Source organism: Phragmites australis, chromosome 1, assembly GCF_958298935.1.
Source record: "Phragmites australis chromosome 1, lpPhrAust1.1, whole genome shotgun sequence".
Lineage (NCBI taxonomy): Eukaryota > Viridiplantae > Streptophyta > Magnoliopsida > Poales > Poaceae > Phragmites > Phragmites australis.
In genome coordinates this window covers 46,386,604-46,413,078 of record NC_084921.1, presented here as the reverse complement: position 1 = coordinate 46,413,078, position 26,475 = coordinate 46,386,604, and the positions used below count along the sequence as shown (strand labels likewise).

Here is a 26,475-nt window from a genome sequence, read left to right as displayed (position 1 = left end):
ATCTTTTGACCGCAACAGTGTCCGTGCGGCTGGGGCTAACACCAGCACTTCCGTTGTCGCCGAAGTGGTTGCGATTGTCTGAGCAACCAAGGAAGAATTCTCGGACTCGGGACGTGCTCCAGTCGCCCCCACCTCTCCTCGTTTTCTCCACACCCGTCTTTGGACGCTTGTTTTGGCTGCTTAACCACCCTCGCCAATCCCCGTCCGTTTCGTTTCCGAGACGAGCACGGAAGATTATTTTAAGCGCACGCAAGATTTAGGACAGAGCTCGGCTCGGTGAAAGCAAAAAAAATGGGGAGTTTTTCTTTGCTTTCTTGCGAGTAATTTGGTAGGGTGGTGTTCGACTGTTCGGGGTTAGCAGCGAGTAGTTGTCTTCACCCACCAACCATCTCCTCCGCCAAACCTACAAAAGGGCGAGACGAGACCACCTTCTCCCTCCCGGTCCCCTTTAGTTGCTATTCCATGCCTTGTCGGTCTCGCTTGCTGCCCACCAAAACAAATCTACACCGCACCAACCGATCCTCGGTCTATCCTCAGGGTGAGTAAACAGAAGGCAGAATCTGATCAGACATGCCGAAGCATGGCCAAAGGCAGAGCTCATCCTGCCAGTGGCAGTGAGCAGCGACACACTGCTGCATGTTCTTGGCGTCCAAAAGATAAGAGCAGTTGTTAGGAGCAGGACGAGGAGTGCAGTGCTGCCTCTGTGTGGGTGGCTTTTGGGTGGGGCTGCCCTGCCTGGCCTCCTCAAATCAAAAGCAGAGAGGCGAAGGGAAGGGAAGGGAAAGGCAGCAGCACAGCACTGCAGCAGCAAGGCGAAGGCGAGAAGCGCGGAGGAGAGGGAGGGGGAGGCAGGAATCATTCGGCTGCAAAGCTGCCGTTGCCACCTCCGCGTCACTGTCCCCGCTTTCCGAGGCCGGGCGGGCCCGCGCGCGCCTATCCACCCCCGCGCGTACGTCCTCTCCCTCTCGCCGTGTCCGCGTCGTGCGCGTACGCGGGCGCATTGGGATTTGGGTGGCGCTGTCGTCGCACCTCCACCACCATCGCTGCCTTTGTTTTGTTGATTGGTACGAGCACTCGCTAGCTTTCCTTGAGATGCTTCCTCTGCTGCTTATATCCACCCTCCCGGCCTTCACGCTGCTCCTCGTCGCGCACGCCACCAAGCCCTGCAAGCTCGTGCGGGAGCTGGGCCTCCTCGCGCTGCTGCTCGCGCGGGAGCTGCTGCGCCACTCCACCGCCGCGGGGAGGAAGGAGCGGGAGTGCGGGGTCAGGATGATGTCTCCGTCCAAGCCGAAGCCCGCGGCGGCGACCGCATTGGTGGCGCCGGAGGAGAGGGCCGCGGGGCTCCCGCTGCTCGACCTGCCGGAGCTGGCACTGGACCGCGTGCTGGAGGAGCTCTCGCCAGCGTCGCTGGCAGCAATGGCGTGCGTGTGCGCCGCGCTCAGGGACCGCTGCTCCGCGGACGCCCTGTGGGAGCACCACCTGCGCCAGAAGTGGGGGCGCGTGCTTGGCGCCGCCGCGCGGAAGGAGTGGGAGGCGGAGCTGGGCGCCAGGGCGAGCCGCGCCGGCCCGCCGCGGCCGAGCCGCCACAGGAGCTGGGTGGACTCGCTGGCCTGCGCGTGGCCCTTCTCCTGGATCGGCTGCCGCTGGCTCAAGGCGGACGCCAACCCCCCCGCAGCCGTTGCAGCCGAGCCCGCCCCCGCCGCGTCGCAGACGGGCACGGTGGCCGCGTGGTACCGCGCGCTCGAGTGCGGCGAGTTCTGGTTCCCCGCGCAGGTGTACAACCGCGAGGTAGTACCAATCCATCACTCCTATGGTTCAATAATCACCACTTGATTTTAGTTACATTAGATTAAGCGCGCAGATTGTTTGATTAATACTGGGAGAATATCTCTGCTCTTTAGCAGGACGGGCATGTCGGCTTCGTGCTCTCGTGCTACGACGCGCACCTCCGCTATGACAAGCGAACTGACACCTTCACCGCGAGGTAATTATTAATCCAGCTTAATTAGGCTCTGTTTGTCAAAATTCTTGTTTTCAACTTCACATTAAATTTTAAAATTATAGGTTAAAATAAAATAGTTTAAATCTTAATTTAAAATAGAAATAAGATAGCTCACTCAAATACTCTTAATCTATTTATAGCTATAACAAACGAATCCTTAGTAGCCTTTTGTGCTGGTAGCACCAATAATGTTTATTACTGTTGTGATCCGAGGCCGACTGATGAAGCTAGTTAATCCGTGCACCTGTCGAGCTTCCGTCGGTAAAGCACCTGTTCGGATTACAGGGTGCGCACCAGCAGCCCATTTAAATCAGTGGTTGAGAAATGTTTGCAAAGCATGGAGAGAATGAGATCTTTCGGGCTGTAATTTACTGTGATTGCGAGTGGTTTTAGTGGGCAATTGATTTCTTTGACAGGTACCCTCCGCACGGTCGGAAGCCGGCGAAGGAGGAGGATGGCGTGCAGTGGAGCAGGATCCGCACCCCGCCGGTGGGCACGCCGGCGCACGATCTCCATGCGTCGGACTGCCTGGAGGAGCTGCGTCCGGGCGAGCACTTCGAGATCCAGTGGCGCAAGAACAAGGATTTCCCCTACGGTATATGCTCAGATCATCTGCAAACAGCGGTGATTGGCAGAAGATGCCGTTGCACAGTTCTGTCTCTGTTGGTTCGTTGGTTGGTCTGATGCTTTTGTGATGGATTACAGGCTGGTGGTACGGCGTCGTGGGTCACCATGAGGCATGCAACGGGAACGAGCATCTGTGTCGCTGCCATGAAGACGGTAAAGATTCCCCCTCTCCTTTTCATCTGTCGATATTGTTGGACACAACTCGTACGGACAGGATAGACACTAGGGGGATTGGTGCTTTTTTTTTCACAGAGTACGACAAAGAAGACTTTAAAAAATTAAGTTTACCAATTTTAGCTATCTCAATATTTATTTATGAATTTATCAATATTTAATGTATTCATTTAATTATTAGAAAAACAATGGTGCTTTCATGTATGCGCATAATTTTAACATGTAGACGATAGTAACACAAACCTAACTAATTTTTTTCATATTTTTTTTGAGTTTTAGATATTTTTCTATGTATTTTAGATTATTTTAGCTGATTTATCAATATAACTATTACTCCTTTTGCTATATTCTGGCAAAAAAAAAGTATGTACATGTATATGCATATACATGTATGTATGTACACACACAGATATATATATATATATATATATATATATATATGTGTGTACATATACTCTGTGACCCACATAAACCGTATCTACACCACCTTGCCCTTAGAATCTCTCTAAATTTTGGCCCTTTAATATATCTAATAGATTAGAAAAGGAGGGGCACAGTTACCGTACATAAGAACGCGGCTCTTTCTTCTACTTATACTGATAGGATGACCCGCTCAGAGATGAAAAGAAAACAAATATTCGGGGACATTGGAGGCAACAAAGATTCTCGGCCCCGTTCTTCTTTTCGAGGATCAAGATCCGTTGTCCTGTCACCAAAGAACAACTTGCTAGACATGCTTTGGCTACAGTCTTACTAGTATTCTTCTTCTTCTGCGGATCTTGTGCCATTCATATCCATGCTTTGTTCATATACTATCGTCCCAGTATCTAGAGCCATTTTTGTCTGTCAACATGGAGTAGGACCATATACAGATAAACATAGCATTTGCACAAATTGTCTATGAACTTTCCAAGTGCCTTTTGTTGGTGATACTTAGGGCATGTTTGTTTTAGCTGGAATTTTAAAAAGCAACTGGTATATTGTGGATTATAAAAAGCTCTTAGATTGTAAATTTAAAAAACTTTTATAGACAGTTTAGTAAAATGTATTTTCACAATCTATAAAAGCTGAGAGAAATCGGCTTCTCAGATTTCCACAATCCAACAAACGGATTATAAAAAGCTATAAAAAAATTCGGTTTGTTTCAGCTTCAGATGGTAAAGTCTGAAAGACACAGACTAAAAACCACAATCCGAACTGAAATAAACACGCACTTAGGCGTAAACTGCATAGCTCTTAGCCGGTAGAAGTATTTTTTTTTCAGCATTTGCATAGGTTTCTCAGATTGGTGTACCATCTGTTGCAGATATGATAGCCCTGGAGTTCCAGCACTACGCCCCCGGCTCGCGATGGCGGCAGACGACTGTGAGCAGGAAGGATCACAGGGAGAAAGGGGATGAGACGGACGGTTTCTACGGAGGCATCAGGAAGCTGCAGAGCAAAGAGGAGATATCGACGTGGCGAAGATTTTGGCCAGTTGATGTCCTCAGCTGAAGATAATATCACTCTGCATATCTCCACCCCAAATTCGCAATGTACAGTTATGGAGAGCTGCAGCATTCGCCTGAATAACTCTGAAACCCTTCTCAGGACTGAAGGATCTTTTTTTTTCTTTTTTGCTAGAGATCTATGATGCAGAAGATTCACTCTGTCCAGGACTATTAGAACAAGAATAGGCTACGAACCATGTACAGATTTGTCCAGTTCTCGGTCTGCCATGTGCTGTCGCTGTATCCTGGGTTATGTGTCACATAATTCTTCGGAATGTTGTGCGATAAATCACAATCCAGCTAATTTTAGTCTTCGACCTATGCTGCCACTCCTCTTTCATGTTAGTCAAGGACCTCAATGGAGTGTACGCTGCGATGTCAGAAGCGCGGATAGCGTGTGCTTGCTGAAACTTCTGCATGGATCTGACCAGGTGCCTAAAATGTTTGGCAAGTGAGCAGTTTTGCTAAGTCTGCGGATGAATGGGGTGACAGAGCCGTGCCTAACTCAGTCTTGACGACAACATGTTGAATGAAGAGGCGATTATTGGAATGGAAATTGGCCAAATTGCAAAGTGAAAACTGACAAATTTTGAGACGAACTGGAGGAAAATGGTATGACCGCAAGTGGCGGACCGGTGGACGGCAAAGTCCAACCTTTGTTTGGAAGAGCCTCTAGCGGTCAAGTAGCCAAACAGTGTTTTTTTTTCTTTCCCTTTTCTTGAAAATGGGATGCAACATGAGAACATTCCGGTAGCCAATAGTAGTAGAGCTTCTTAACTATGAACAGTGAAGGAAATGTTTTTAGGTCTGTGGGTATGAAACTTCTAGGCTCGTTTGCACCTGTGTAATCAAATATAAACTCTCATGATCTATTTATCATTTGGCTTTTTAAAAGAGATTATGCTTTTTTTACGTTTGAATATATTAGTTAGTTGAGAAAAATCCTTTTTTGGTCCATAGAAGCAAAATCTTACCTGTGTTAGTAAAAAATTCTTATAACTAACTTAGATTAAGGAGCACGATTTTTCAATACTGTGTTGCAGAAGTACATCACTTACATCTTGCTGCTCTCCAATCGACATAAAGTATGGATTAACTGTTTAGGGTCGGTTTGCGGTTGTTGTGCTATGTTGCGCTGTAAAATTTAGTTAATTAGAGAAATATTTATTATTTATTATATGATTCTTACTATTATAAATCCTAAAAAGATATTTCTAACTAACAACTGCACCAAAAATAGAAATAAATAAGCGCTTTTCAAAAGTCTACTCATTAATACCGAGCGTAGCCTTAAAGTGGAAAAAAAATACACGTTAGAGTAAATAAGGAAAAATCAATGATAGAGTTTGTTAAACTACAATCCGATTTATGAATCGGAGAGCTAAATTCCAAAGCAACTTCAAAATAGCACATCACGACAATCGCAAACCAGCACTGTCTCAAATTAATTTAAGGTTGTAAGGATCAGTGATATTTTAAGAAGATAAATTAGGATATTTAAAATTAATTGGCTTTAAAAACTTTACAAGGTAAATTTATATCAATTTATATCTAAATGTATTATAGGTTTATCTAGTATCTCTACTCTAACGTTTAAAAGAGATTCCATTCTATCTAAAAAGGTAAGCTATAAGTATGTAAATGCGGAAACGTAAATAAGGTAAAGAGAGCAAACACAATATAAGGAATTTTTATCACATGGTATTAATGACATAAATACCACCCTTAATTCATGTTGGAGCAACCACCTAGGCTATAGCTTCCAGACGGCATCCGGTCACGACCCTTGAGCCACCAAGGTTATAAGTGGGTAGAGCCAACAAGGCAATGCCTCACCATAAGCCTCTCTTATGGTCATTTATCGTCATCTTCACTTTGGAGCCTGAGCTACCAAGGCAAAGGTCACCATATCACCGTATAAGAGTCTTACCACCGCTCTATACCAAGTTGGAGGGTCAACGAGAATGAGCCACCATAGCTCACGGTGCCGGCGAGTCACCAAGACTTCAAGGTATCGATGTACTACTTTGTACAATGTAGGATCACTCCTTAATCCCCTCTCTAGGCAGCAACACCTAGCAACAACTCTCTCTGAGCCTACTTGTGCTAATCATTTCCTAATTATGTGCTTAAATATCTTGGATGATCACTTTTAACTCTTTGGTAGTTTGGATGTATTTTCAAGTGTATGTGAGCTTCTTTGGACTCCAGCAATCTCAAATGATCGACTAGAGGGGTATTTTTTAGGCTCAACCTCACAGACTAGTTGTTGCCTCAACAGCTCAACTTTACTGTATACGCTGGATGATCTGGTGTGGACAATATTATACTCACCAGACCATACGGCGTGTACATCAGCCAAAAATTAGCCGTTGAAATCTCACTCAAACCTTCTGTGAACACTGGATGTTCTGGCATGTTCACCAGCTCTATCACCAAACCATCCCATGTGCATATCTTCTTCTGCCAACCGAGTCATTTCCTCTATGCACAAAACACTCCAACTTGTAGAACTTCAGAGCGTTGAACCATCCAGCGTGTAGACCTTAAATCTTTCACAATTGCAACCTCCTCTGCAAGAAATACTCCAGCGCAACCTCCCGACGTGTAAAATTATGAACACCGGACCTTCTGGCATGTAGCATTTTCTACTCCTTCCTCTGAAAATACTTCGACGTACACTTGCTTCATGCACCGGACCTTCCAACGTGTTCTTCAGCTTTTCACCCATTTTGATAGAAACACTTTGATGTGTTCAACCTGCCGAGTGCCGGACTATCCGGCGCATACAATTTCTCTAGGACTTCTCCAATTCAATCAATTTTTGTTCCGACTTTGATAGCTTCTTTATATATTGCATCTATAAGACCTACTAATATATATACTTGATAAACATGTTAGTCGTATTAACTATATTAACATTAATTACTAAAATTATATTACATGCCCTAAAAAGATCATGTTTGCACAAAGGTTGCCAAGTTTTTTTAAGGATAAAAAAAACTTGGCTGGGCAATGGGATGTATGTGTTAAAGATGGCCAACTGCGTTGTGGCTTCTGGGCTGGCCCGTGGCCTATCACTGTAGATATAATCTAAGCACGACATAGCTAGGAACAGTTTAGCCCATTTAGTCGGTTTATTTTTGAAAATATAGCCAGATTTACCGTTTGAGCTGTAAAAAAACAAAAATCACCAAACTTCGCCAATAAATAGGGCACCAACCCCCTCCCCATATTACACATAAGAAATCTTTCTAACCCTCTTATGTGCTCCTCTCATTCTTCTTCCAATTTCTTACGAGTTTGCAATAATTTAGCAAAATTCATTGTAATTATTGTCAAATATCTGAAAATTCAAGATCTGACTTTCAGCTTGTTTGAAGAAATCAAGGTACCTATTTTGCATCTAAGTTCGTTGTTTTAAATATTTTTATTTCTCTAGTCTTAATATTTCTAATTTCTCTATTATTAATATTTCTTTATTACTCTAGTCTTAAAATTTCTAATTTTTTCATAGTTTCCTTCATGGATCATGATGCGTCAGGCTCTACAAGTGTAAACACACCATCAAGCACTGGCACAAAAAGATATGTACTCATTACATCACCAGTGTGGCAAGATTTTAAAAGGTCTACGGAGAAGAAGACGGGGTAAAGGTAAGATGTACTAAGTGTAATATATGAAAATATGAATTATCTATAAAGTCTACAAGTAAAATAGGATACTTAAATAGGCACACTGCAACTTGCAAACAAAAGACGAAGTGAGTATGAAGCAGACGATGCTGCAGTATAACCTTCTGCTGCAATGTAAAAGATACCTCGAATCATTACAGTTCCCAGAATTTGCAACTTCGCTCTTCTCGTGGTTATCATGGCCCTTTCCTAACAATTCTTATCAAGGATTACCGACTACAGAAACTGATGGAAGCATTTGTCAAGTTGAGGCAAATATTGTGATTAGGTCCCTTATACCTTCATCATGTTGCAATATATTCATTTTGTCGAGAGATTAGCTTTTTTAATACAAAATGAAGTGAACCTCCAAACACCTGAAGCAACACTAAATCAAAGCAATTCAGAAGCCTTTTTTTCATTTAGCTTTTGAAGATGCATGATTCACTGCACTCAAATGAAATCTCAATTATGTATTTCTAACTATGTTTGCTACATTTTATTTAAAAAAATGAATAATTGAAAACTTAAGTTTGATAGCTTTGAAATGAGCACCTTAGCTAAACATGTTAATCTTTAACTCGAAAGAATATCATATGACCGTTATTTTCGAACAGACAAATCAATTAGAATGCCTGATCAGATCCTAAAGCTTCTGTGTCTATTTGGTTCCGTCTTCCGAGAGATGCACAGTGCTGCCAACAAACACCTATAGAGATATTATTAATCCTTAGCGAAGGAATGGCTGAAAGTTGCAGGTATCTTGTATTGCCAGCAAATTCATCCTCCTCCTGTGGTTGTTCACATGTTGCTGTTACTGGATCCTTTACCCAAAATAAAACAAGTATTTGCTTCTGATCACTCCATCTTATTCAGGACGCGCGCACAGCTACCCAAGACCCCACAGATTCCTCTATTGCTGCACTCGTTTCCATGGGGTTCGATCGTAGTTCTGCAGTGCAGACGCTTGCATTGACAAACTACGATGTCAATTTGGCCTAACATTCTGCTTGAAGCACAAGCTCTGCAATGATGATACCCTAGAGTCAACAGATAGATGCTTTGTAAACTAATATATGTGAAGTATTTCGTTCATTTCTTCTGTTCCAGATTTTATCTGGGGGTTTATTGTTGAAACAATAAGCCACTGTGTAACCCAGAAACTAAAGAGGAAAGAAACGCAATGAATACGTGTGGTTTCTCCATTTGCCTGCAGCGATACTCGCTACTTCTTAATAGTTGTTGTGAATGTTTAGCCATGTGCAACCCATGTTAATTGCTAAACCAGCATTGCCGAAATGTGTTCAATGGTCAGCACTCTGCATTTCTGCACTAGGCAAATTGACTGAAAGCCATGTTCCGTGGCCAACTGATGCCAGAGATACGCAAGGAGAGCCCACCTTTGTCGATGAAATCATCATAACTGGAAAGGTTTGGAAGCAAGTCGTAGAATCGAGATGGAAAGGTTTGGCAAATCACTATAACTGGAGTATTAGTATGCCCTGTAACCGCCACAGTAGCCTCACCTTTCCAGGTAGAAGTCGGTGCGCTACCAGTCATGCCATGTCACCGGGCAATGCACAGAGCTCATAAAAAAACTGCACACAGGTATCGACGCGAAAGGCTCAAATTCACCAGAAACCTCAAACGCCGAGCATACGATCAGCATCAAGCAATACAGTACCAAAAGCGAAGTCTCATAGCAGATGGAAAATACAAGCATCAACAGCGAAGAACACGGCAGAAGGGCGGGTGGGACGCTAGCAGTAATACGGCAACAAGCCAACAACACAAGGGAACACCAAGCTCATCGAAGTACCCTACAACCAACCACAAAGCCTCGGTGTCACAGGGCCTCCTTACATGTCGTCGGCCTGCGCGTCATCATCATCCACCTCGTACTCGCCTTCCTCGTCGGCGGTCGCGTCCTGGTACTGCTGGTACTCCGACACGAGGTCGTTCATGTTGCTCTCGGCCTCGGTGAACTCCATCTCGTCCATGCCCTCGCCGGTGTACCAGTGCAAGAAGGCCTTCCTCCTGAACATGGCCGTGAACTGCTCGCTCACCCTCCGGAACATCTCCTGGATGGACGTCGAGTTGCCGATGAAGGTGGACGCCATGGACAGGCCCCTTGGCGGGATGTCACACACGCTGGACTTCACGTTGTTGGGGATCCACTCCACGAAGTAGGACGAGTTCTTGTTCTGGACGTTGATCATCTGCTCGTCGACCTCCTTGGTGCTCATCTTCCCACGGAACATGGCTGAGGCCGTGAGGTAACGGCCATGGCGAGGATCAGCGGCGCACATCATGTTCTTGGCGTCCCACATCTGCTGTGTGAGCTCGGGGACAGTGAGGGCACGGTACTGCTGGGAGCCACGGGATGTCAACGGGGCGAAGCCAACCATGAAGAAGTGGAGACGAGGGAAGGGGATAAGGTTCACAGCCAGCTTCCGGAGGTCGGAGTTCAGCTGACCAGGGAACCTTAGGCAGCATGTGACTCCACTCATGGTGGCAGAGATCAAATGGTTCAAATCCCCAACTGCAGAAATTAATGCACATGCAGAATATGTTATGTTCCAAGGCAATACTAACTGAAAATTATGTGTTTCTATGTGGAAGATAGCAACATATCCAAGTGGTGAGTATATTCGAGCTTAAGTTTTCAGGATGAGAAAGCCCATGTTTATTTCCAAATGTTCAATTATGAGTAAATCCATCTTGCTTTTCTCTCAATCTGACTAAACACCATGTCATAATAGTTCGTTAGCTTAGGTTGAAAAGAAGAGGGAAAAGCTACCATTCATCTAGTTCCAGAAAAGCTATTTTTAGCATGATCTCTGATATCCTGACTGTATACTTGATTATCATGAATACACGATCAACAAAAGCATGACTAAGTGTAGCATCAATGCTAGATTGCATCGCATACACTAAGACAAACAAGATGCTTGAACACACGTCTATACCTGCAGTACTAAACCAATATAATAACAAATATAAACATCCAGTTCCGCACTAGTTTATGTCCAATAGAAACTATAATTGAGAAAGATTGAAGATGCTTACAGCTAGGTGTGGTGAGCTTGAGAGTCCTGAAACAGATGTCGTAGAGGGCCTCATTGTCAAGAACCATGCACTCATCAGCATTCTCAACCAACTGGTGGACTGAGAGAGTGGCATTGTATGGCTCAACCACAGTATCTGATACTTTTGGTGAGGGGAAAACTGAGAATGTCAGCATCATGCGGTCAGGGTACTCCTCCCTGATCTTTGATATCAACAGCGTACCCATACCAGATCCAGTACCACCACCAAGGGAGTGGCATACTTGGAATCCTGCACACACAAACAGATGGTGTTAATGCTTGCTGTAACATGATAAAGTTAGTTGCTTGGGCATTAAAAAAATACAGAACAAAGTGCATATGCCAACAAAAATATAGGACATAGGTAAATACATAATAGCTGTTAACCATTGGATAATTTCACAAGAATATCTGCAATATCAACGGCTGTTATGTTATACCATTTGTTTGGGCAACAAGTGTAAATAAGAAAATACCATACTCTGATATAAACTGGAGAATAAAGTTATTGTTGGTCATGTGATAAGATGTACCCCCGGTACACAATAGAACCCCTTTAAGAATCGGAATCAACTCTAATCTAGATATACATATATATAATTACTAAACAATCAGCAAGAGTTATCAATGTCATTTAGGACAGGGCATGAACTAAAAGTCTAAACCGAGTGAAACAACTTATGTGCAAGTGCAATAGCTGTTTTATAATAAAATAGATCATAGTGCCATGGTATAGCATCAGTCATATGGTGTACTGCATCACAGCGACAATTCACAAGCATGGTTAAAAAGAAATTCAAAACAGTATAGGAGAGGTTTTCACATAAGCATATGCACTCTAAACCGATTGAACAGAAACTGATCTATCGACTATCAGCAATCAATTTGATCATCAATAAGCTCAAATACCTTGCAGGCAATCACAGTTCTCAGCTTCCTTCCTCACAACATCCAAGACAGAATCAATGAGCTCAGCACCCTCAGTGTAATGGCCCTTGGCCCAGTTGTTACCGGCGCCAGATTGCCCAAACACAAAGTTGTCGGGGCGGAAGATCTGCCCATAGGGTCCAGTGCGGACACTGTCCATTGTCCCAGGCTCAAGGTCCATGAGAACAGCACGAGGCACAAAGCGACCGCAGGAGGCCTCATTGTAATAAACATTAACACGCTCCAACTGCAAATCAGAGGTGCCTGTGTACCGCCCGGTAGGGTCAATGCCATGCTCATCACACACCACCTCCCAGAACTTGGCACCGATCTGGTTGCCACATTGCCCACCCTGGATGTGCAAGATCTCCCTCATCTTCACCCTAGAAATGGAAGGGAACCGCATAGAAGAATTAATTTCAGATACTGCAGAAAGCACACTAACTCAAAGATACAGTGTAAACGAAAGGCATTTGCTATCCTCCTAGAGTTGCTTAGATCAAGCATGTCTAAACCCTGTACCACTGAATTAGTACATTGGAAACATAAAATGAGGTGCAAGCAAGCTCAAATTGTGCCATAACAGTCCAGATTCGGCTGCCATACAACAACATGTTGGGGCAAGTCTAAAACAGGTAGCTCAAAACAAGACCCCAAAAAATAAAATGCATGCGTGTCCGTTTCATCAGTTGGGTGTGTCAACAAATCACCAGATATGTGGTTTGAAATACAACCCATGACGTCTCAAGCAAAAAAAGCATCTAACATCATGCGCTATAAGGAAACTAATAATCCATACTGTCCCGGAACTCCAACACAGATCACATAGAACCCATCCAGATCTGGGGTTTCAAAACTAGTTTACACACAAGTTCGATCACTGAGTCACAGTCACCTACAAAATGCATCAACATTTACATGCTCGAGAATACCTCGTGATCATAATTTCATGGGTTAAATGTGCTCGAAGCGTCTCTCAAATGGAGCGTAGCTTTCAGATCTCGAAGCGAATATCCCCAAACAATAGCCAAAATGCGTACATCAGACTCCATAATGAACCTAAAACCTCTGGCGCAGTATACAGCAACCAAACTGGATCATCCACGAGATCGAGAGATTAACAGCAGGAGCACCCCGAAATTCTACAGATCCAACAAAACTACGCACTTCTACATCATCTAATTCAATCAACTTTTAAAATAGAGATAAATGCGCACAGGACAGGGACACTTCTGTGTATAAATCAGCAAAAATCCCGCGCAGATCCAAGCGCATTACTGATTTCCTCGCCAAATCAACCCAAAAAACTCACAAAAATCCTAGCTCAAAACGGCTCAAATCGCCACGACGTATCAGTCCTAAGGCACCACATCAACAGCAGTAGAAAAGCGGCACATGATTAGGAGAGCGGTTCAAAGGATTGTTACGAGGTACGAGATGATCCACACGGCGAGGCGACCGACCGGCGGCGAGGGGGAGGTGGAGAAGGCCAGGGTAGGGGGAGGGAGGCGAGGGCAGCGTGGGTTATATAGCCGTAGGCGGCGGAGGCAGCAGCCGGCAACCGACGGCCCACGCCCTCTCCCTCCAGTCCCTCCCGGGATCGGACGGTCCAGATCCCTCCGCTTTGCGTGATTTTCAAACTTCCCCCCTGCGGCGAACTGCCCGAACTGCCCCTAGAAATATCGCCGTCTCCCGTCTGGGCCCACTTAAGAATTGGATCGCGGGCCTCACCCGTGACCCGTCTGTTTCGGGCCCACTTGAAAATCGGATCCGGGCATTATTCGCGATCCGCCCGTACTCTTCCCCAAACTGCCCCTGGGTATTCCGCCTCGCTGGCCCCCGCCTGTCGGCGCAACTGGCAGACGATGTCCCGACACTGCTGCACGCGCATTTACTGACAGACGGGGCATATCTAGTTCTGGCCCCACAAGTCGGTGAGAAGTTTGAGGCCACGCTGTGTTACTGGCGAGCGAGTGGTGCGCCGCGTGAGCGGCCAGCCTACGTGGCGGGGTGCAATCGTGGGGTACGTTTATTGGTAGGTGGTGGGGTGCCAGTTGGTGCGAGGTCCAGCCATCAGCTCTCCGACGCATCCGCGATGCGGCTCGACTGGGGGTGGGCCCGCAGGCACGTGACACCTCAGCTTTTCCGGGGCCGCACGTGTGGGGCACGTGCGCGACCGTCGGTGCTCTGTTAGGCTGTTACTTTCCTGTCCTGCTCTGAGATCGGATCTGGCACTCTCACTCTTCACTGTTCTGTCCCTGCTAACATGTGGACTATTTTCAGTAGGTTTTATACGTCAACGACTATATCCTTTGATAATTTATAGTCGGAGGAACAACTTCTATTACAGTTAGGTGCAGCCATGGACAGGATGGCGTTGGGAAGAATCTTTCGCCGCCAGCGCGATTAAGGTGTGAGGTCAGTGGATAAGTTGCTCACTGGAAATGAGCAGTCGGGAACAAGCTCTTTGACACTAGTTTGTACATGATTGCACCCGGCAGGTGTACGAAAATGCCCTTCCAACTTGTTTGACAACGGGTTTCACTTCCCAACAAAAAGAGAAGGATTGTTCGGGTAGTTTGTCGAATTCTTCGCACGTAATCCTTGTTTGCGTTTTGTAGTCATAGTTCTTGGTTATAATTGCTTTTTTCGTCCCTTATCGTATAAGAGTTGCAGGCCAAGGAGAAAGGCTTTGATCAAGCCCAGTTGCTTTCAGGAAACGGGTCCAATCTAACTCCAAAGTTTGGCCCTTCTGTACTAAAGTCGATTTGGTTGAGAATGGTCGCTGAGCAGTCTCTGTTAAACATCCGAGTGGTAGGAGCACATAGGCCATAGCCTCGTTTTGTACTTTCCAAAAGCACAATTAACCTAGCCCGTCTACAGGTGGACCGCCAAAAGTGCGTAAACAATGATAGATACTTGTAGCTAGATGTTTAAAGAAAGAGCATGTTAAGCATCATATAAAAATTATAATTTTTAATACAAATTATAGATATTTAATTATAATTAACTATTTTATTAATATTAATATAAACAACGATATTTGAATAAACACCTTACCCTTCGCCTCAATATATGAGCTACCACGTAAAAACCTATCGTTTTTCTATAAACATCTCTTCAAAGCACCCGTTGTACGTCCTCTAACCCGGCTCGACGGCCATAGGCCACAGGCCACGGCTGCTTCCCACGTGCTGTCGTGCCCCACACGTCATCCACTCCACCGCGGCAACAACATCAATCCACCTCTCCTCGCGCGCAGCGCACCCGAATAACCAAACGGAGCAGTATTTTATCCGCACCCGACCCACTGGACCTCCACTGGTGTGGTGTCAAGCGTGAGGACGTCGACGTCGACGTCGCCTCCGGGGCACCGCGGCGCGCAGGCCTCAGCTCACCTCGCTCGAAGCAGACGGAAAAGCGAAGCGCGAGACGCCGGGCGGGGCGGAGATGTCGGCGGGGCTGGTGACGGAGGAGGTGACGATGGGGCGGCTGCACCGGATCCGGCGGACGGTGATGCAGATGCTGCGGGACCGCGGGTACCTGGTGGTGGAGCACGAGCTCGCCATGAGCCGCCGCGACTTCCTGCGCAAGTTCGGCGAGTCCTTCTACCGCGAGGAGCTCCTCATCAACAAGTACAAGAAGAACGACCCGTCCGACCAGGTCAGTCACCTCCCGATCCAATCCGAATCCGCCGCTCGCGGAGTCAACTCCCTCCCTCCTCTGCTTCCTGCCGCTCCTCTCGGATCAAACAGCTCGTACGCTTGTAGCTAGCTGCTGGATCCGGCTCCCTCCGCGTTTGATGATCTCTCCTTGCTCGATACGAATCCGTAGCTCTGCTCTTGCTCGATCGATCGCTTCGAGATTCGATCGGCGATCGGGGTGTCGACGTCGAGGCTGCCGAATTGCGTCCTCCCCTGTCCTGATCCCGTCTGCTATGCAGCCAGTGAAGAACACAACTGGCGTCCCGCATCACTGAGCAGCGATCGAGCTTGCCGGCTGCCTGACGGCACCTAACGATTCCGATCCTGTCAAACCAGCCAGTTCAGATCCTCTTTTCGTTTCACACCTCAATTCACCATGATCATCCAAATTCATGAACACATGCCCCCTGTTTGCAATCAGCTGTGGAATACATACTACTCCAGTAGCTTATTCAAGTGTGAACATGCTGCCGCTGATCCAATTAATCCTAGTCTCGGTGTCAATGCTTGGATAATTCGACATGGGTTTTAGCATCCGAAAGCGTTAAGGGAAAAAAAAACTTGAAGCTCATGCCGGCTGGGGCTCAACAGCCAGAACACTAACCGCTAAATACGACCAAGTTCAGATAACAATACTGACATTTTGTCAGCACAATTTCACTCCTTAATCAATAGCCACGCTATCGGTAAAGTTCAATATTTACATCCGCACTTGATAGTCCTCTTCAAAGTGTAATTTGTTCTTTTGTTTTGGATCAGATATATGTTTTCTTCCCTAACGATGATAAGGTGGGGATGAAACACATTAAGAAGTTCGTCGAAATGATGAAAGCTGAGAACGTCTCCAGAGCTGTGGTAGTGCTTCAGCAGAACCTCACTCCATTTGCAAAGTCGTTTCTTATAGAATTAGAGCCGAAGATCCACTTGGAAGTTTTCCAGGTTAGTCTCGCTCACCAAGAAGCTACTGTAATTTGACTTGGTCCGCATGTTGCTGTGCAATCATCTTCTGTTCTTCTTTTTTTTTCTGATGACGGAATCGATGAACAGGAGGCCGAGTTGCTTATAAATATCAAGGACCATGTTCTTGTTCCTGAGCATCAAGTGCTTACAAATGAGGAGAAGAAGACATTATTGGAACGGTACACCTTAAAGGAAACTCAGGTATTGCTACTTGTTCACACTTTACTTTTGGCATCGGTTTAGGTAATAATATATCTACTTTCCTAATGTAGCAATACGGTTGAGCATCAGAGAAACATATGGTTTTGTAACTTTTGTTAGTAAAAAATCGGATGAACTTTGTAGCCTCAAGCATTTGACTTTTGAGTAGCCATTTTCAGTTCCAGTCATCATCCTTTGTAGCTTAGGCATTTCTTGAAGATATACCTGATTAGACAGCCATACTTAATCACCTAGACCATGGACATGACTGGTTATGGCTGTTAGGTAGGGATGCAAATGGGTATTCAATGGTTAGTTTTGAGTCGCTACTTTAGTTCATTTGCATCACTGTCTGGCATGCTAGGAGTGCAATTTAGTTCAATTGAGTGAGTTTTTGGTTGACCCAATGATCCAAAAAAAGCAAAACTTGCATCGCTACTGCTAGGGATTCATCACATGACAACAAAGTAGTCATACTGATACTTATATGTAGGTCACATGTCATACTGATACTTATATGTAGGGATTCATCACATGTCATACTGATACTTATATATAGGTCACAGAAAATTCCTGATTCTCTACAATTTGCTTCAAGAAAACTGCTCCGTAGTTTTCCTGTTGAAATTGAACCAGATTATCCATTGGATCACTTCAGTTTGTATGATAACCTCTGCATTTTTTCAGTATGTTGCTAGCAATATGCAAATGCTTTCTTCTATTTAACTCCTCTGATCACAATGCATTGGACCAAACAGCTTCCAAGAATACAGATTACAGATCCTATCGCAAGGTACTATGGCCTCAGACGAGGACAGGTCGTGAAGATCATCAGACCCAGTGAGACAGCCGGCAGATACGTTACATACCGCTATGTCGTGTGACAGAACACAACTGAACTGAAGAAGAGAACCATAAATATGGTAAATTTTGAAGGTACACATACACATATGCTTCCAGCAATCTGTATCGCCAGCTACTAATAACGATGGCATGGGTGTTGTGAAAGTGAATTTGAATGAGCTGAATATATGGACCATACATAAATTCCCCTGTTGTACACTTGTTTTATGAACTGTATAAACACAACAGAATAAAAAAGCTGGTTCTGGGAGCGATGAAAGCTTCTGCAGTTGTGTTAATGTCAATTGCTTATTACTATGAATAAATCCAGAGCCTTAACCATTTGTGATGAATCTATTAGTGACTAACAGAGAGAAATGGTGGATCCTGTCAGCCTGGCGTGGCACGGTTGTACATTCACTTCAGATTTTGTTTTAGACAATACATTCACTTCAGGTAAAAGTTCATTCTCTTGGAGGGCGGAGTGGAATGCGCTTGCCCCGTGGGCCGTGGTAGGCTGGCTTGCTTTGGGCTGGGCCTTTTACCTTTCTATTTCTTTTCCTGATTTTTGGTAAAGACTTAATGGCTTTTTTGGGCCTAGGCCCAAGGCACAATTCTCAGCCTAGATTTGTCATGTTTCCTTGAATTTTTTATTGCCACACGCGGAGTAGATTAGTAGTCTCTATAGACATTTGATGATTGACTCTACACTAAACTGATATAAGTGATTTCCTTAAAATAAGAAAAAAAATGATATAATGGCTTGTCTTAGACTGCACGGAGCCGAATGTGCATGCAGCATGCCCCGTTTGTAGGCTGGCTTGCCTTGGGCTGGACCTTTTATATTGCTTCTAAGTCATATTGAATTGATAACACTTTCATAAATTACAACTATGATGATATGATACACGTAGTATACGATACATAAATACCTTACGTGAAATATATTGGTAGTAACAAACTCAATGGTCTACACTTATTGAACCATTTTTTCCGCGAGATGTCTTCAACCTCTCCTTCTCGGCCTTTAGAGTACCAGCTACCTCTTTCTTTCCAGAGCTACCTCAACACATGTATGTACAACATATTACAACACAATCCCTTCCGTGGTAACCAGATCCAAGTCCGGATCAAATTGAATTAAAAGAAGAATTTCACATAAAATGGTAAAAATGCATATAAATAGAACATTACAGAGGAACTCATTTTTTTCACCACATAACCTATGGCTGCAAATAATTTTAGAAATTATTTCATCACATAAGAAGAATATTAGTGAACTTTTCCAGATTTTTAGAAATTTATTTGAGATACTAACAATTGTTAGAATTTATAAAAATAGTATTTTTGGAGAATTTTATTTTAAATTCTACACATGATTTTTGAGTGAATCTAATTAAAATGGATTGCACATGGATTATAAAATACGTAAAAAAATTCTAAATTTTTTAGAGTAACAGAAGACCACTGAGAGTTAAAATAGCTATATGAACAGTACTTTTAGCGTTGTACAGTACCCGCACGGTAAGCCACCGTAGCTCGTGCTGGACTGATTACCACCTTTCCAGGGGACGGTAAGAGCCTAACCGCTTTATAAGAGGGTGGTAGGGATCTATTCTTGTAAATCTTTTCATCCGAAATATATTTATTTAATTATTTATGTTAAAAAAATATAAAAATAAAAAAACTCGAGAGCGGGAAGGGGAGATGGGCCACTGCCGAATTGGGCCAAAAGGAGGTCAGGGTTGCGGTGAGAGATAGAGGAAAGGAGGAGTCGAGCTGAGAGGGATTTCTCTCTTCTTCTTTTTCATTTTCTCATACATTATGTAACATTTTGAGTTTTAGCATATTAATTAATAGTAAATTTTACTCTAAATTAAAAAATTTGTAATTAATTAAACCAAATAAAATCAAATAAATATGTACATGAATATATATATATATATATATATATATATATATATATACACACACACATATACACACACTAGTATGTATATATTCATATATATTAAATTGACTAAGTATTCCAAAACACACTACCTTAATTTCTAAACTTCTTCGTGCATTAATTGATTATTGTACATTTGGTTTATTGTTTAAGTGGAGATTTAAAATTGAATGTCTCTCAAATTCAAATATATTCTTAGATTTCATTTAGGTCAAATCTAATTTGAATTCAAATCTTTTTGATTCAGATCATCTGTCAAATCTCAGAGCTTTACTCTCATCTCATAATTCAAATATCCCAATTGAAATTATGCCCAGATCTAACTCAAATCCAAATTCAAATCTCTCTTTTGAATTTATCTCAAAACTCTTTTCTCTTTCCCTTTTTCTTTTACTCCCTGTGCACAATCATCCCTCCCTCTCTCTTTGTGAGGCCCGACAAACCAGTCCATCAGCCTAGGTCTCCCCGCGCGCGCCGGCTTGCTTGCACCCGCCCACGACCACGCGTGTGCGAGCCTAGCCATCCATGTGTCGGGCATCCGACGTGCGCCCTCTTAGCTCGAGCGCCCGCGTCGTCTCCTGCGCCAGCGCGCCACTGCCGCGCTATCCGCCCCGCCACCACGACTGTAACACCCTGTGTTTAGCATATTGTATAATTACAGAATTAGCTCTAAATTAAAACTTTTTGAGGATAATTAAGTAAGCTAGTACATGTACAGGGATGTGTATGTATACCAGTACATACACCTTCACACATGTTGGAGGTATGGAGTTGACTAGTTGTTCCAAAGTTTACCAGTGCAAATTCTAGCAAGATCACTGCATTAGGTTGACTGTCATGCATTATTGGATTTTATGATTCTTTGTGTGGAGGTTTGAAGTGAATGTCTCTCAACTCAAACCTACTCTTAGATTCTGGTCAGCTCAAAAATCAATTTCAGATTCAAATCCCCTTTAAACTAGATATCCAAAATGAATCAACTTCAATTTAATTGAAGTTGATCTTAATCCAAAGTCAGGATTCCAAATTCAAAAATTGCCAAATTGAATTCTTTCAAACTTCATGTATGTTTCTCTCTTTCTTTTTCTCTTCTCTCTTTACTTCTCTAATTTTCCCCATGGGCCGGTTTCTTTTTCTTTCTTCTCCCTTAGCCCACATCGGCCTTTCTTCTTTTCCTTGGCGCGGCCCATACCGTCTCCCAGCCCATTCGGCCGCCCCGCCCTTCCTATCCCCACGCCTGGGCCGTCTTTTGGCCCAGCCCGCCGCGCATCTCGGCCGCTGGCACACCTGCGCACGAAGGCGTCCGCGCCCGTGTACGCTTTCCTCTCAGCCGTTCGCCGCGATGCGCGTCATCCAGCCGCCCGACCAAGCGCCTCCTCTCTCCTCTCTCCTCTCTCCTTTCTCCCGCCGCCAGTGAGGACGCCGCTCACCGCCGTCCTTCACTTCCCTGAGCTACCGCTCTCTCTTCTCTCTCCCCCTCCCTCTCACAGCGCCACTCGCCCATGCCTTGCCGCGGAGACTTCTGCGCCCGCGCCCATACCGAAGCAGCGCGAAGCTGCCACGCCGCTCGCCGCCGTACTCACCGGGCCAGCACAATGCATCGCGTGCTCGCGCCATTGCCGCTGCCCCGCTCCCCTCCGGCTATAAATATGAGCCTCTGGCTTCCCTTTTTTTCCCCCTTTTTCGCCCCCCCCCCACCGTACCTCATCCACACCGCCGCCCAAATCACCGCCGCCTCCGTCTCAATCTACGCCACCGTCGTTCGCCGATTAGTCGACATCGCCGATGGGCTGTCAAGGAGTATCGGAGGTCGGACGCCGTTCCTGTGCCGCCTCCCGTTTGTCAGAAACCGACGCAAGCCGTCCGCGAAGAGGAGCCCGCAAGCGTTGCCACCGCTCTTCGCAACTCGCCGCCGGCCGTCGTCTCGTCCCTGCCGTTCCGGTGAGCCCCTTGCCCCCTAGGGTCCCCCTAGGCTAGTTAGTGGGAGTTTCCGAGCCCTTTAGAGGCTATTAGTCGCTCGCCGCCGAGCATTTTTCTCCCGCCGCAGCGTCTGGTCGCCGCCGGCGCGTGCCTGCGTCGTATGTGTGTTCTCCGGCCATCGTGCTAAGGTCTTTGGGACCCAGAGCCCCGTTTTCTTGCAGGAAGAACGCCTCCCCATGCAGGGGAGGTGCTGCCAAATTTTACCGCGCCACCGCTTCCCCCTCCGGCACTGATCTGACACCGCCGCCGCCGTTCACCGTCGTCGCTGTGCTGTCAGTCGAGTTCGTCGTGCCGCGTAGTGCCCCGGCGTCTAGCTCTCACGGCGAAACCGTAGCGGAGACTCGTCGCCGGCAAGCTTCTCCGTGCCACGCCGTCGTAGCCCTCGCCGCCGACGCCAAATCCCCTCCCCTCCGCCGCACGCTGCGCGCGTGCGCCGTGGGCTGCCCTGCCGCGCACCCCCGCTTGACCCACTGGCCGGCCAGTCGGCCAGGCCGGCTTGTACCGCAAATGGGCCGGCCCAGGTTCTAGAGGCCATAGGCCGCGGCCCGATGACTCTGTAGGCTGCACTGTGCGGGCCCATTACTGTAGATCTGAGCCCGGCCCATCCAGGCCCGGATGAAGCCCAAGTGGGCCCCACTGGTCACTGTTCATATGGGCCCCTTTCACTGTTCAGTGGGCCCCACCCATAAATAGTGTCTTTCCATGTTTTCTAGATTTAAATATTCTTAGAACCGTAACTTCTCCGTTCTAGCTCCGATTTCGGCGATTCTTTCACCGAAATTCATCGAAAATCAAGATCTACTCATTGATCACCTCGTGGTGTTCGTTAGGACTTGTTTGGCTTTTCAATTGGTATTAATCGGTTCTTCTTTAGTTTAGCCGTGTTGATCATAGTTGTGAATTACAGAGGAGCAAGAGCAGGAATAAGAACATTTGTTTTGCGAGATCTGTGCTGGGATTATTCAGGCTGAAGAGGATCCTGACTTTGACCAAAATCAAGAGGAGAACTCCGGAGAAGGCAAGTCCTATTTTCCTTGATCATATTGAACCTATGTTTTCCGATAATCTACATGCTCAACTAAAACTGGGAATACTACTGCAGGTGCTATGTATTATGCTTTTGCAATTGTTTGTAGTAGTTAATCCTATCAACACCGCCATGCCATAACTAACTTCATCCAGAATACATATCACCCTAGGATTACCTATTGTTATCTATATTAACGATGGAAGATGTCTTGATATCTAAGCATGCTTAGGATTGAATACGTCTCCTCAGAGGCGTCGCTTTTAAACTGCATCTCCTCGGAGGTGACAAATTACCATTATCCAGTATTAAAGTCATGCCATGAATCTTGATGGATATGAATTCTGTGATAGATGTGAGATCCTTGATGGTGTGTGGGTTATGGTGGGAGATGTGTGAAAACTGGTGAAAACTGTTTTGGCGGGGGCAGGTAGAGTAGTCCTCTGTGGGAGGGGATGCTCTTGGGGGCATGTGGTATTGTGGAAATACTCGTGCTGGGAGATGCCCACCCCGGCCGCTTAAGGACCGAGTCATTGCGGCTCATTTAGCCTAGCCACTACGTACAATCATGCGTCCTGTATGGGCAGGACTTGACTTTCCTTTCACTGGACTGGGTCGGACATCCTACCAGGAGGTTGAGAGCAACGAGCAGGCAAGTACTATCCTGTCCCGCATGCTTGGAGGTTTCTAGTACCGGCCGAGGCTTAAAAAGGGATGCTGGCCTTCGGAAGCATGCAGCTCTGGTACTTGGGCATGTCTCGTGGAAAAGCCTGGCAGGAAAGGTGTTATGGAGGGTCTCGGTATGATTCACTCCCCTGCATGCAACAGTGGGAGGCTGAGAATATCGCGTGGGTAAAGTTGTACAACCTCTGCAGAGTGTAAAACTATTCGAATAGCCGTGTCCACGGTTATGGACATGCGAAAGCAGCAATCGCGTTGACTAGACTCAGGGTGCGTGTGTCTTGATGAGTGAGTGGGTGGACTAGATGTCCGTATGGTGATGTTTCCTGGCTCGATATCGCCAGAGGCTGTGTGGTACTAGGTGTGCACCAGATGTGGTAAAAAGGGACTGAGGAGTGAGGTATAGCCCCTCCCAGGACCGAAAACTCCCAAATAAAACTTGTTACTAGTTTTGAACTATTAAAACGGTTTTAAAGTTAATCATTGATGATACAACTAAATACCTGCATAAATTGCTTTACGCTAAAACTATTCCGTAAAGCCTTATCCTTGAAATACTTCATTATGCATCTATCAAACCCTTGAAAGTAGTATAGGGCTTGCTGAGTACCTTTTGTACTCACTCTTGTTGTCATTCAGATGAAGAAGATAATGCCGACTTTGCCGGGGGCGAAGCCAGAGACGAAGAGTAGTCTAAGTCGTGTTCGCACCTTCGCTGCTTGTGGCTTGGGTCCTTTTCCGCTGTGCTTTTCATGAAGGCCGCTAGGCCATATTTGTAAGGGACAATATGGTTTGTAACTTAAAGTACACTGTACGCTAATGTATTGTACGAAGTTTGACTATGATACTCCAACTGTTGTACTGTGCGTATCAGCTACGTAATCTAGGGACTGATACAGGAGGCACAGGAGATCCCGGCAACGCGGGTCCTACAACGACGGCCGACGCATTCAATGTGTCGGTGACTTTCTCGCCATCTCCGCGCTCTCGCTCTTTCTCCCCTCTCTCTGCTCTCTCTGCGTGCAACTGAGCCGTGTGACACCCGTGACTTTCCCGCCCGTGCACGCATGTGGCCGGCGCAGTGCGGCCATGCCACAGGAAGTAAGGTGGGCGCTGCCCTGCCATCTCACCGCCGCGTTGCTCGCCGATGATCGCGCGACTTCATGGATTTCCACACCGCCTCTTTACTCATCCCTCCCTCTATAAATAGAGCAGCCCAATCTTCCCTCCTCTGTTTCCCCGTCATCGCCATTGCTCACCGTTGTAGGTTCGTTGTCCCTATTTCTTCCCTCGCAAGTAGCTGAGGAGTACTAGGAGCTCTCCATCTTCTCGGTGCTGCCCCTACCTCACCTAGAAGCTGAACTGGAGCACACGCACACTAGAGACATGCAAATGCCACCACAGCCGAAACTTCATCGCCGACCACCATCCTCTCCCTCTACCTCTCCGAGCTTGGTGAGCTTCCCCATCACCCTACCCTTTCAATTGTGCGTGTCATTTTTCCTTTCGCCCGACTTTGGTGCGCCCCTCCATGGTGACCGAGCGCCACCGTACCTCACCCGCAAGCCATCGTCCAGGCCACAGTCCGGCTATCGGACCTTGGGCCCCCTATCCGAATTCCCCGCATCACGCTGCACCTGCAGGAACCTTTAGCCGGTCAAACTGCCTCCATTTCCTCTTCTCTGCTACCCTAGCCGAGCTCCACCGCCTAGCTTCACTCCGGCCGTCGTTGGAAGCCGCTCCAACCACCGTTGGTCAACATTAAGCCCCCAAATAGAATCCCCGTCGTATGTAGAGGTTCGACGACCATATCTCTTTGTTAGTCACTGGTGGGAGCGCGAGTCCTGCGAGCCCTCTAGCGCAACTCCACCACGATTGCTCGCCGCTGCTTCCCCTTCACCGATTTTCTCTGCCCAACCAAGGTAGGCTGCGGCTCAGCCCACATGTTGTTAGCTTGCCAAGCCAGCCCAGCTGGCCAAGGCCGTGCCCTAGTGCTCAGCCTAGCTTCAATAGCTCGCAACACTAGCTAGCCCGACCTGAGTGGGCTAACCACTGTGCAGGTCAGCCTAATCTAAACTCATATCTGGCTTAGCCTGAGTTACTATTCAATGGGCCCCACCCATGAACAATGCCATTTTATATTTCAATATTTAAATTTAGATTAAATTTTTCGTGAGTCACAACTTCTCCGTTCTGGCTCTGATTTCGATGATTCTTTTACTGAAATTCATCTAAATTTGAGATCTATCTATTTATTGCAGTGTGATATCCATTAGGGCTTATTTGACTTTTTATTTAATGTTATTTGATTCTTCTCTAGTATAGTTCGTTATTGATCATAGTCGTGTTTGCAGAATTAGCGGAGTTTTGTGAGTGCTACACAGGAAGCATCAGAAGCCCGGGGGATCGTGATTATGACTGAGGCTTAGAGGAGAGTGTTAGAGAAGGTAAGTTCTATCTCCTTATCATATTGAACTTATGCTTCCAAATAATCTACATAATCAACTAAAAAACCGAACTTATTATCGAATATACTATGTATTGTGCTATCAACTGCTTATAGTAGTTAATCCTATCATATAATTGTCATATCTTAAATATTATTATGCAGAATATATCACCCTAGGACTACTCCGACCCTATAGTGTATCACATATGTTCGGTACTTGGCTACGGGCATTAGGAAAGACTTAAAACCGAAAGTCCTGTTGGGAACGACTGCTATTTGCTAGTCGCTTTGGTTATGCAGGAATAATATGTTGTTTGATAAAAATATATTTCATCTTCTTTGTAGGTTATCTATCTTTATACTCACTGACTTCGTACCTGAACTATATTACAGAAGTTGAACTCTCGGAATACATTTACAACGGCTTGTCAGCATTTGGAAATAGCGGTTAGGAGTGTTTTACCTAGATCCATGTACGAAAGCAGATCATAGCATCTTAGCATATCATGTTTTCACTTTTGTTAAACTTTATTTATATTTTTCTTTTTTAGCTATGTGCATTTTAGTTATGCAGAAACCGAAAATATTCTCAATACGATTGTATTGATTTTATGTAATTGACCGAGTTCAAAAAAAAACTTTCGTTATCGAAAAATTGTCCATGGCCACCAACCAAACGAACAGTAGGAATGAAAA

At 45.6% G+C, this 26,475-nt stretch overlaps 3 protein-coding genes across 5 annotated transcripts; 2 read left to right on the top strand and 1 right to left on the bottom strand.

The window, feature by feature from the left end:
* Positions 1 to 263: 263 nt before the first annotated feature.
* LOC133922759 (F-box protein At2g26850-like) lies at positions 264 to 4,608 on the top strand. Of its 3 annotated transcripts, XM_062368242.1 has the most exons (6): positions 264 to 1,788; positions 1,902 to 1,984; positions 2,419 to 2,597; positions 2,708 to 2,782; positions 4,110 to 4,338; positions 4,427 to 4,608. In XM_062368242.1, the coding sequence occupies exons 1-5, from the start codon at positions 1,093 to 1,095 to the stop codon at positions 4,295 to 4,297; spliced, it is 1,221 nt and encodes a 406-aa protein (XP_062224226.1). In that variant the 5' UTR covers positions 264 to 1,092; the 3' UTR covers positions 4,298 to 4,338; positions 4,427 to 4,608. The 3 variants fall into 3 exon arrangements, with proteins under 3 accessions (XP_062224226.1, XP_062224234.1, XP_062224218.1); XM_062368250.1 differs by having other exon boundaries at positions 266 to 1,788; positions 1,905 to 1,984; positions 4,110 to 4,608; XM_062368234.1 differs by having other exon boundaries at positions 266 to 1,788; positions 4,110 to 4,608.
* A 4,970-nt stretch (positions 4,609 to 9,578) lies between these two features.
* On the bottom strand, positions 9,579 to 13,537 carry LOC133922749 (tubulin beta-4 chain-like). Its single transcript, XM_062368220.1, has 4 exons — positions 13,411 to 13,537; positions 11,966 to 12,366; positions 11,037 to 11,306; positions 9,579 to 10,509 (listed from the first exon to the last, which is right to left on the bottom strand). The coding sequence occupies exons 2-4, from the start codon at positions 12,357 to 12,359 to the stop codon at positions 9,827 to 9,829; spliced, it is 1,347 nt and encodes a 448-aa protein (XP_062224204.1). The 5' UTR covers positions 12,360 to 12,366; positions 13,411 to 13,537; the 3' UTR covers positions 9,579 to 9,826.
* A 1,772-nt stretch (positions 13,538 to 15,309) lies between these two features.
* Positions 15,310 to 17,990, top strand: LOC133922742 (DNA-directed RNA polymerases II and IV subunit 5A-like). The gene is made up of 4 exons (XM_062368208.1): positions 15,310 to 15,646; positions 16,447 to 16,626; positions 16,735 to 16,848; positions 17,607 to 17,990. Exons 1-4 carry the CDS (start codon positions 15,434 to 15,436, stop codon positions 17,730 to 17,732), a joined length of 633 nt encoding a protein of 210 aa, XP_062224192.1. The 5' UTR covers positions 15,310 to 15,433; the 3' UTR covers positions 17,733 to 17,990.
* The last annotated feature ends 8,485 nt before the right edge of the window (positions 17,991 to 26,475 follow it).

Coding starts and splice junctions, on each gene's coding strand:
- LOC133922742 (XM_062368208.1), top strand. CDS start 15,434: ATGTCGGCGGGGCTGGTGACGGAGGAGGTGACGATGGGGCGGCTGCAC. Junction 16,627..16,734: donor TCCACTTGGAAGTTTTCCAG/GTTAGTCTCGCT, acceptor ATCGATGAACAG/GAGGCCGAGTTGCTTATAAA. Junction 16,849..17,606: donor ACACCTTAAAGGAAACTCAG/GTATTGCTACTT, acceptor TGGACCAAACAG/CTTCCAAGAATACAGATTAC.
- LOC133922759 (XM_062368242.1), top strand. CDS start 1,093: ATGCTTCCTCTGCTGCTTATATCCACCCTCCCGGCCTTCACGCTGCTC. Junction 1,985..2,418: donor ACTGACACCTTCACCGCGAG/GTAATTATTAAT, acceptor TTTCTTTGACAG/GTACCCTCCGCACGGTCGGA. Junction 2,598..2,707: donor GAACAAGGATTTCCCCTACG/GTATATGCTCAG, acceptor GATGGATTACAG/GCTGGTGGTACGGCGTCGTG.
- LOC133922749 (XM_062368220.1), bottom strand. CDS start 12,359: ATGAGGGAGATCTTGCACATCCAGGGTGGGCAATGTGGCAACCAGATC. Junction 11,307..11,965: donor GAACTGTGATTGCCTGCAAG/GTATTTGAGCTT, acceptor TTGTGTGTGCAG/GATTCCAAGTATGCCACTCC. Junction 10,510..11,036: donor CAAGCTCACCACACCTAGCT/GTAAGCATCTTC, acceptor TAATTTCTGCAG/TTGGGGATTTGAACCATTTG.